Source organism: Pteropus vampyrus, unplaced genomic scaffold (assembly GCF_000151845.1).
Source record: "Pteropus vampyrus isolate Shadow unplaced genomic scaffold, Pvam_2.0 Scaffold32, whole genome shotgun sequence".
NCBI lineage: Eukaryota > Metazoa > Chordata > Mammalia > Chiroptera > Pteropodidae > Pteropus > Pteropus vampyrus.
This window is the reverse complement of record NW_011888813.1, coordinates 10404964-10416100: the sequence shown is the minus strand read 5'-3', so window position 1 is coordinate 10416100 and position 11137 is coordinate 10404964. Positions and strand designations below refer to the sequence as shown.

General features: G+C 37.5%; 1 protein-coding gene across 8 annotated transcripts in view; it reads left to right on the top strand.

The window, feature by feature from the left end:
- EFCAB11 (EF-hand calcium binding domain 11) overlaps window positions 1-11137 on the top strand; it is a 123013-nt gene that overhangs the window by 14409 nt on the left and 97467 nt on the right. For 5 of the 8 annotated variants that reach the window (XM_011357131.2, XM_023528854.1, XM_023528848.1 and 2 more), the window contains exons 4-5: window positions 1910-2011; window positions 2884-2974. In XM_011357131.2, coding sequence (XP_011355433.1) covers window positions 1910-2011; window positions 2884-2974 — 193 coding nt within the window. Of the gene's footprint in view, window positions 1-1909; window positions 2012-2883; window positions 2975-5902; window positions 6140-6310; window positions 6497-11137 lie in introns of those variants that run through there. The other 3 variants (XM_023528849.1, XM_023528850.1, XM_023528853.1) reach the window with 3 other exon arrangements.

Genomic DNA, 11137 nt, shown 5'->3' with positions numbered 1-11137 from the left:
GACACTCAAGTTACAGATTGGATCCTGTGGGAACATGGCACGATGACTTCAGTTTTAAACTCAGCTAGCAGTTTTAAATATGTTCTCCAGTCACAAAGGTGATTAGATGAGAATGGAGCCGCATCAAAACATACCCTAACTGCTATGGAGGAAAATGCTACATGTACTCAAGCCAGAACCTAGGGGTTATTCTTGACATCTCCTTTCTCACCCTTCATCTGTTCCAAAACGTCTGGAACCTTCCACTTCTCCATTCCCACCGCCAGCACCCTAGCAACCACGTCCCCTGCCAACAGGCTCCTAATGGGTCTCCCTTTTTACATTTCGCTCTCTCCCACTTCTTTTACGAGGCAACAGCCAGAAAGATCTTTAAGAAATTTCAATCAGATCATGTCACTTCTAATTCAAATCTTTTATTGGCTATCCGTTGCAACTTAAATAAAAACCAAATCATTTCCTGCTGTCCATAAGGGACTGTGCATTCTGGCCCCTGCCCCCCTCACCAGCCCTGTCATGGATCGCTCTCTTGCTCACTACGTCCCAGCCACAATGGCCTTTTTTTCATTTCTCCCACTTCCCACCCCATGGCCTTGGCACCCGCTGTTCCCATTGCCTGGAATGCTCTTCTCCCCATCCTTTAGCCAGTTAGTATCTTCTTATTGAGTTCTTAGCTTCAATATTACGTTCTCGAAGAGATCGCTCCCTCACAAGTCCACTCTGCAGGATTCCTGTGACTCGTACAACCTCCTGTTTTTCCCCTTATCGCACATGCCGCAATTTATAATTACGTGTACGTTTGTGATTGCACTGTATAATCACTGTTTCCCCCAGTATGCCAGTAGGTTCCTTGGGACTGGAATCACGTGCGTGCTCTCTTCCCCTCTCTTTCCAGAGCTTGACACAGTGCCTGGCACACAGTGGGTTCCAAAGAGTTGTAAGCGAATCATTTAAACACAAAGATAGACTGACTTTTTTGGTGTCTAAATCTTTATAAGAAAAACGTGGAAAATTAAGAGCACTATTTTCTCTGGTTTTTCAACCTTTAGAACTATTTTAGGAAAGGTACGCAGCTCAGCATCACCTCACCAAAAGAAAAGAGTGTGAGTTTTTGGAAATTAGCATGTGGTTATTGTACGATTTGGGGCTATTTTTAAGACAGTGATATATTTTTTAATGGATATCCTGAGTATAAAAACGAACTGCTCTTTTTATATATTTAGGGCTCAGGTCACTGAAATGTTTAAATTCTTGGCTCCACTCTTTAAACCTACTACAAAGATCACATTAGAATTCATTTTAATAGACTTTGTAAGCACAGTATCCAATCTCATGTGATCATGCTGGGCTCTTTTATTATGAGGATCACAGGAAGCAGAGCTGGAGGCAGCAGAACAGTCGTGGAGTGCACCCAAGGCTGGGGACGGTGCCAGCCCTATTGTTTATGGAACATTCTCTCCACCTTTATCTGTGGTGCGCAATTGGTATTGACTTTTGAGAAACTACTTCTTCGCCCTGATCTCCCAGTTGGAAAAAAACCCTGCGGTAATGACATCTGGCTAAGAGAAAAGGGATCAAAGAGGCAGAAGGAAAGAAAAATTATGAGACCTCGTTTAATATGTAGTTTGGGGCCCGTCTGTTAGATCTCTTAGAGAAAGAGTGTTACACTTTTTCAAGGTCATCATTCCTTTATCCCCTGGAGAAGCCCAGGGAACTATGACCATGTCTCGCTTTTGGCCGTTGACTGCTAGCGTTGGGCCTACTTAGCGTTTAGCAAACTATCTTTTTGACTCTGTGGATCTTTAGGAATAAATACTGTTTGCCAAAATTAAGATAAATTTTTGTGAAAAACATCACTGTGTTTTGTTTTTTTTCTTAAAGAGGAAGACAGTTTTTTTCTCCCAACTTTTAGGTATATCACTTGAGGAGTTTTTAAATTTTGTAAGGAAAAAGAAGGAACTTCAGCTATATCGGAATGAAATAAGACACATCTTCACAGCTTTTGACAGGCACTGTAAGTCTTTTCTAAAGTGTTTTGATATTAAAAATTGCTGTTAAGGAGCCAAATGGGAACATATATTCAGTGAATCAAATAAATATCATTGTACGTTTATTTTACTGTGTTCATTAGCTGTTACCTTAGATGTTAGTGTGAATTTTTTTCTCCATCATGATCTTCAATTCTTGACATTTACCATGGATGAAATAATATTTACAGTTATACAGTTGTACCTATGATTATAAAGTGGACAGCAAAAGGACTGGCCATGTGGGTTATAGGTCATGAGCCACCTACGGAAGTGGTGGAGACCTGTGGCTTCTCCTTCGACTCCTGCTTTGACCACACATGATTGGAGGAATTCTTATCTGACATTGGGAGTGGCTGAGAGGAGTGGCTTCAGACCTGCTAGGCCCCACAGATCACATAGGATGAAAATACTTAGGGAGTCCAGATTCAGTATCTTGGCTGCTGTTATAGTTTCCCTCTAAATTATTATTATCTTATATATAATATAAATATTATACTATACTTCTAGTACCAAGCAAGGAAAAAAGTGAACTTGGAAAAATAAGTTGTTTTGGCAATTTACAAAGAATTGAAGCCTAATGCCATTATTGCAGTGTATTTCTCAGTAGTCCTTTCGCTGGGACTCAGAGAATCTGCAAATGATAGGGCCAGAAGTAGCATGGGCCTTCGAGATCACCTGGGACTGCACTGAAGCAGAGTAGTACTTGATTCTTAAATTCAGATTACCTTACGTGTAAAATCAACTATACATTTCTGCTCTTCTAATAATAAAAGTATTATGCAAGTTTTATGGCTAAAATAACAGTTCATAGGGTTAATAGAAGTAAGTGAATGTTTTATATTTTGTTTTCAAATAGATCGTGGATATTTAACTTTGGAAGATTTCCAAAAAGCATTTAAACAGGTGGCTCCCAAGTTACCAGAAAGGATTATTCTTGAGGTTTTCAGGTAAGACACCAAAATCTTTCCATCTATATAGCCCTCGATTTACCATTTGCTTTTACCAGTTTTCAGTTTTATCTTCATGCTGATTTTTCACTCAGAACGTTTTCATCTCGTTGCATATTGTCATGATCAGGAGAGAATTTTATAGTTGGCTATCGATGCACCCATACCCTTGACAGTGGGGCACTTGCACACCAGGGAGGTGTATAAAAACACTTGTTAGCAGGGGTGGGAGAAAAACAGGAACGAAATAGAACTTCTTCATATATTTACATGTCGACCAGAAAAAATGAAGCTTTAGTATTTAACTTGGATGTTCTTGTGCTCGTGTCCCGTATTTCATCAGGCACAGGTTACACAAGGTTCTTGAGTTGTCCAGACAGAAGAGTTGGCATTACTTAATGGTGGCCTTCTCGTTCATTTGCTTTCAAAGTTTTTGCTACATGTTGCAGTGCATGCATATCTGATAAGGTCGATTTAAAGGATATATTATGTCACCTTTATGAACTAATCTTGACAAACAGGGCAAGTGGCTCGAAAGCAGTTTCTCTTAGCAAACTGCAGGTTGAAGGTGATATGAATAGAGCAAGCACATGTCGACACGAGAAGATGGCAGAGCTGCCGCTTCTCTGATCGGCAATGTGGGCTCTTGATCAGCCCTGTTACCTGGTGTATTGATTAGGGTTCAGTATAGCAGTGAGAGCCAGAAAAGCCAAAATGATAAAGCTCAAAAGAGATAGTGTACTTCCCTCTCACATAAACGTGGGCAGTCCGGGGCTGATCCGATGGCCACGTAGTCATGTAGGACCCGGATTCTTCCTTCCTTGTTGTTCTGGCTGCCTCGACACCTGGCTTCTCCCTTTCGCTTCAAGGATTGTTTAAACTTCAGCTATCAAACTTCAATTGCAGCAAGGTAGGAGGAAAGGGAACAGAAGATATGCTTCTCCTTTTAAGGCTATCCATTTATTTGACCTTACATCACAGTGACCAAAACTTAGTTCCAAGGCCATGTATCACTGTGTGGGGGAGAGGCTTAAAAGTATAGTCTTTGCTCTGGGCAATTATGTGCCTTCTGAGTTTCTGATACTGAGGAGGAAGGAGAGAATGAATATTTGGGGAGATCTGGTAGGTGTTCCCATTTGAGACAAAAGTAATTTTGTGAAATCTGACCAGAAGTCAGCCCTGCCCATTAGAAACTATCAAGCAGATTGTTCGAGATAAGGATTTGCACTTAACTTATTAACAGATGTATATGAAATTCTCTTGCTGCATCATTCACAAGTTACTGAGCAAACTATCGAAGAATAAAGGAGTTAAAGCCACATGCTGACGAACTGCCATAGGGCAGTATTACTTAGTTGATTCTGGAACAGCAAGTTTTTTAAAATATAGTAGCATCTTTGTACACACTTTGTGATGAGATGAGTAATGAATGTCAAATGTATTTCTAACTCCCAGGGGTTGTTTTTAACAAAAGAACAAAGAATTGCTACTTTATTTTTCTTTTACAAAAAGACAAGTGTCCAGATTTGCTGACCCTTATGTGTTAAGTGGTTTCAGTAGGAGCTACCTCATAGAAGTTTCTGAAAAACGCACTCAAATATAGAAGCAATGAGTGAGAAAGTAACTGCTTCCCAAAAGAAACCTGTGCCACTGGGAGAGCATTTTTGAAAATAGGTGTTTGGAAATGTGATTAAAAAGAAAAAAAACGGTTTGTGTCACCTATTAAAACCCTTCACACCTGCATATTCAGTAAGTTGAATATGGGATGTCCCAATCTAGTGCCAAAAAAAAAAAAAAAAAAAACTTGCAAAGTTTTAGTGGTTTTAGAATATAGTTTTTAAAAATATAAAAACTTCATAGCATTAATGTTTTCAAGAGCAGCTGTCAGGAGGGATGGATATTTGCTAGCTGAAGGCCAGTTAGCAATAACAACAACAACAACAACAACAAAACACACCCCTAAACCTTTTCCTTATGGGAGGATGGAATTAAAAACTGAGGGACTCAGTGCCATGGAATTAAAAACCGAGGGACTCAGTGCCATGATTCTCTTTTTCCATTCATATCTACATATCTTCACTACATATCTCTGATGGCCATTAAAACCAAGTATTAAAAAACAAGTTACTCAATCACAAAGGACTAAACTGAGATGTTCAGAAATAATAAAGTATATTAAATCATGTTCTTGATAAATATGATTAATGATTTCTAGTGACAGCAAAAGGTCATTTGCCATTAACAAATAATATATTCGTGTTTTTAATTCTTTAGAATTTCTGTATTACGTTTTATAATGTACATAGTATATTAATATAGTAGCACATGTACATATAAGCTATAAATAAGTATATTCTTAGGATCTTATCCTTCCAAGGATTGTGTGATCAAAACATTTTGGAGTCAACTGCAGTGTAAAACCAAACAGGCACTTTAGTTCATTGAACATGCCCTGCTTAAATTGTAATTCTGTTATTATTATTATAGCACCACAGTCCCCAAACCATAAATGATGCATAGTAAGTGTTAAATGAAGTTGTGAGACCATAAAAGGAGAGAAAAATTTTTTCTCTTAGTGCAAATTGAAATAGGCCAAAGAAATAGAGATGTCTAACATCCACGCATCTTTCTGTTTTGGTGGTGCAAACAATTTTCAAAAATAAAAAAAAGTAAATCAGGCTGTTAGAGATGCAAACGTATATAATGTTTGTAAAGTTAGACACTCACTTTTTGAGAAGACTTTGACTAATTGACCAGTGTAAATGGAGTTCATTACCCGGGTAGGTCCACAGTTGCCCAGAAGAAAGCTGGAATTTGAAAATCACTAAAAGAAGGCAACTAGAGAGGCAGAGTTCTAATTAGATCAGAGTCATCAGTGGTTTTAATGACTGAAGACACTTTCATAATCTTCAATTCAATGTCTGCCAGATTCTTCCCAAAGAAACTTCTAAAGACCAAGGGCAGTCTCTTTCAGAAGTACCTGCCCATATCACACTTTCATTTTACAAGCCAAACCAACCAACCACAACAATAAAACCAACTAAACAACCAAACAACCAAAACAAACAATTCAAAAAGACGGGGCCTGAGGCATCAAAGAACCATTTGACTTTATAACTTGATAGAAACACTGGTGTGTCATTCATTAAATCTGAGGGTGTTCCAAGAACTAAATGAGATTTTTAGAAGGTTTGTGAATTGTTGCCTAACTATTAGTGGTGTTTACTTTAGCGATTTTATCATGAATAAAAACAATGTGGTTTTTAAATATATGTGTATTACCGGAGCTGATAGCATTCACAGTCTGTTCTACAATCATAGTCTCTTTTGTTTTAGTCTTACTTGTGCAGTTAAATGGACTCGGAGTTTTCACCTGGAGGTCTTGTGCCATAGTTTCTGCTTAGCTGGAGTTGACCCTCCAGTAGGAATCATGAGAACTCTCTTCCCTGGAGTCTTTCATGTTCAAAATGTTTATCTGGGCTATTGTCCTTGAATAAAAATATATAATGCATCGAATGTTAACATTTTGGAGTCACTTTCTTTTTCTTTGAGAATCTCGATTATGCTTATGTTGGAATTCCTTTTAAATTTTTTTATTAATTTTTATTTCATTTGCTTGCTTCGCTCACTATGTCTCTTAGTATATTTTTAGCAATGTCTGTTCTCCTTTGTGCTTTATCCAATACGGCCTTTTTTTTTCTTTTTATGGTTTTATTTTTCTCTTGAGCTATATCTGCTGATGTTTCATTTCCTTTTATTGTTTTGCTATATCTTGTTATTTTACAATATCTCCCCTAAGCCTTACTATATCTACTTTCGACTCTTGTTTTATGGAGGTATTTGTTTTATTGGGGGAAACAATGATTTCTGAGGTTTTATTTTTAATAGATGATTGCTTAGGGGCTGCTAATTATGGATTTTTCTCCATATAAATTAAGAAAAGCGAGTTTTCTACCGAGGGAAGGGTTTTGAGGAATAAGTTAGTTTCATAAATGTTTATTATTTAGATTTAAAATTTTGAGATTCTTTTCAGTGTTTAAAACATAACTGCTTTCTACTTAGAGCTGATAATCTCTAATGATTTATATATTTGTGTTCTAAAATAACCGAGTGTATTTGCATAACTAAAATAACTTTTTCTACCCATTACAAATGGCAGAAGTTCAAAAGGTATGAAGACTGAAAAAACTGTTTATGCGATAGAATTAATGTGGGATAATAGACTGTTTTTAGTATAAAAAAGTTGAAACATAAAGTCTTTTTAATACAAATGAAACTTAACTGAAAACTTTGTACCACTATCTTTACAAAAAAATCAGAAATCTTCAGTGACTCTAATGAGTCAAGTTAAAACTATTTAACTTGGCTCTCCAACATCTGGTCACCTTTCCAGACTTATCTTTCATTAGTCCCAAATTCCTGTGTTTTCCTTGGCATAGTGCTTATTCCTTTGAATGTGTGACATGTGTTTAAACTTCCTTCTGTTTCTCTTGCTGGCAAAGCCTCTCCCTCCTCCCTACCTGTTCCAATTAGTCCTCTCTTCATGATCCTGCTCAGTAAAGCCTTTTTTTCTTTACTTTGAATAGTCAGTCTTTGTCTCCTTTCTCTAAATTTCAGTAGTACTTATGGTTGTGTATTCTTTTCAATGACTTACTCGATAAATAAAAATATAGAGTTTAGGATTATCTCCATAAAATACTACAAGCTCTTTGAGTTTATGAGCTTATCTACAACTTCCACTGTCTCCAGCATACTGCTTTATTCATTGTAGTTACGTAATAAGTGGTGGTCCATTGTCACTCTAAATATCCAGTGACAGTAAAATTCTCACTTATAGTTTAATTTATGGTTCGATGTACACTTATAAACTAGGAAAGAGTACATTAAAATGCGGTACATTATAATCACGTGTGGCTTCGCTTTCTATCTTTCTTTTTCTACATGTGATTTTTACGAATCAATCTCTGATGGCCTCTCTTTGCTTTATTTTGGGGGCATTTTCAGTTCACCATGTAGCCTCTGCTGTCACCAGGAAGCTGGCTTAATGTTCTTTCTTGACTTTGCTCACCATCAGCACCCTGCGGTATTTATGGCTGGCGTTTTTTTCTGTGCATGAATGTTTATTTCTCCATGCCTAAGAGCCTTCTCCATCTCATTGTAAGCACTGAGATTTGCACATGCCTACCACCTGTCAGTGGGCAAGAAGTCCTAGGAAGCTTTTTCTGCTTCCCAGGCATGAAATGAAATGTGGATGTGTAGAAAGCGCACCCTAACCCCATGTTCAACGTTCTGAATGCACAGGCGGATTGTCCGATAATAATGTAACACGGAAATATTGAACAGCATTTTGGGCAGCATTTTGAGGAATCAAAATGCTCTCCAGTCATGGCAGGAGCTGTTTACAGTTATGTCCGATATTTCTGGCGTAAGAATCCCACTCTTCATATTACATTGGGAGGGTAAAAAAATACAGAACATCTGATTCTCCTTTTTGAGATATTAAAAATTGAGCAACAGAAAGAGCATCATGACTTGTTGACTAAAAGTTTTCGGTTTCAGAGCGTCAATGGGGTAGGGGCTTAGGAATGCAATTTTAAAAGGGAGTTATGGATACTCTTTTGGCAGAAGGATAATATATGCCTCATATCGCAGCTGCTACAGAGGGAAGGATTGTCATGAGCTTGCGTAAAATGAAGTAACAGACTCTTCTATTATGCTGAATGGAAGAGAGTCTTACAGAGCTAGGGCCCTATAGGAAAGTGGTTTTTTAAGATAGCATTTATTTTTGCAAATCATTTGCATCTCTTTTGAAGTGTTATTTCTCACTGTGTTCTTTAGCTACCTATAATTCCTCCCTACCAGCAGCTGACTTGTTACATACCATTTTCTCGGACAATCAGTCACAAGAGAATTTCATAGTTATGATTTTGTGCATCAGAATGATTCTCTTATAAATGTAGTCACGTGACCTCGACAAAATCACGGTTACTGTAGTGCGTACCTACTTTGGGATATGATTATTGATCTGTTGGTATCTATATGCTCCGTGTATAGACAAGTATAAAAAAAGCCTAGAAAGCCTATCTCATTCTTTGTAATCGTACCTAGACATGTCTGCCTGGGCATGAGTAATGGTCAAAGAAGGAGATTTCTTGGGTTTCCAGTTTTTATTTCATGAATTTTTGTGTCTTCTCTGCAATGGTCATACCTTAGTTTTTCTTCCTTTTTTTTTTTTCTGTTTCAAAATTTTATTGCCAGAGATCTTCTCTTCTGATTATTCTCCTGTGCATATTCACTATGAGAGATAGGGATGTGTGTAAGCTTTTCAAGATGACCTCAGCATTTCCTCTCTCTGGGGACTTTCACATGTGATGTACTGAAAAATGTGCTTTAAAAATCGAGTTATCAAAATGATTATAGTCTAATCATTTTAAGACAATGCCTGTTTTTCAGAGTGTTGTTCATCAATTTTGCTCCATGAACAAAAATTATATCCTTGCGTTTGAGGATAGTTCTTTTACCAGCAAAAACTTTAGAATTGGTGGTGCAAGAATTAAAGCTCCAAACTGCACCAGAAATACGAGTAGAGAAGAGTGATGGATGACTTTATCACATAGATTTTCAAGTAGAATGTGTTATTTTGGTTTCTTCAGTTAAACTAATTGAGTTCATGTTATCAGGGATGTTTTATTTAGCTGGAAAGAATACTCTCTTTCACATTTAGGGTGTCTAGATTTTGTAGTCCTCTCTCACATTAAATCCATCCAGGTACAAATTCTATTTATCTTTCAAGGCCCAGCTGTTAAGATATTTACCTTAAAAGCTGGCCCTACCCGACACCCCACCTACTACCTTCCAACCTCCAAAAAAGAAATAGTCTCCACTTTTTGCTTTTAACTCCTAATCTGTCATAACTATCTTTCTTGTTTATGCTTATTCATGGTGATTGGTATCCATATATTATTGCCAGTGTTAGAATATGAGCTTAACACAAGCAGGCACGCGAGAGTATTCATCATCACACTCCATAGCACAGTTTGTACGTGTTGAATAGATGATTACATTTTATGTAAATGAATGGCTTGCTTACGCAGTGAACAGGCTTTTTATTATGTATTTTTGTTTCACTCTCCAAATGTCACACTGGCACCATATTAAGGTTGCACTGTGCAGTGAGCCCCATGGCTGGGGATCAGGACTTGAGTTCTAGTCTCAGCTCCGCCACTTACCAGACTTCCCACAGATCACTGCACCTCTCTGGCCTGCACTCTCCTGATCTCAGAAATGAGGCTATTGCGTTATATGATCTGGCAGGCTTCCTCTAGCTCCGAAACCCACTGATGGGGTTATCTATCATGGAGAGTGGCCTGGCAGTCTCCTTTATTTTCTCTGTGTATCACAGATATTATTCAGAATCCACCACAGCATGAATGCAGATGTGGTCTGTCAGTGTGACAAAGACTACTCTCAAGAGGAAATTACTGGGTTTGACAGTGACCCAACCCAGGGTTTCGTTTTGAGATGTCACTATAACAAGCGTTATGGCCAACGTATCCAATTTCTCATCTACATATATGTTTGAATACACTGTTCTGGCTGTAACAGCATAAGAGCTGTTTTTCTTTTAATTCAACTGTCACATAAGAAACTGCTGCCATGGTTTCTCTCTTATGACCAAATGTAGCTAACCCTTTCACTCACCCTTGAAGTTATTAATAGCTGCACATCATGAATGTATTCATGCCATTTTCCTTTATAGAAAAAGGAATCCATTTCTTATGTTTTTCTTTTGTAGTAAATAGCTAACTTCTGGGTGAAAATTTTAATAATATTGTGTGTTATATTCATAAAATAAGAAAAGTATTTACTAAAAAATTTATATTTTATGGAATATTTAAATTAACATTGTTTTAAGATGTCGGGAAAAAAATAGGCTCAGAATTAAGAGTTATACTTCAGAGTTTCAATTGTCTTCCTTACACGTAGCCCAAAATCAAAACCAAAGATTTCCAGTGCTGTGTTTTTTATCTGTGACATACACACCTATGAGTTTGCTACCTCATGTCCAGCCATCTCATCTACCTACCTTCTACCTAGTCATTCTCCCCCATCAGGTTGCTTTGAACAGATACGTTCTTGTCATTCAAAGAGTGCACCAAAGAC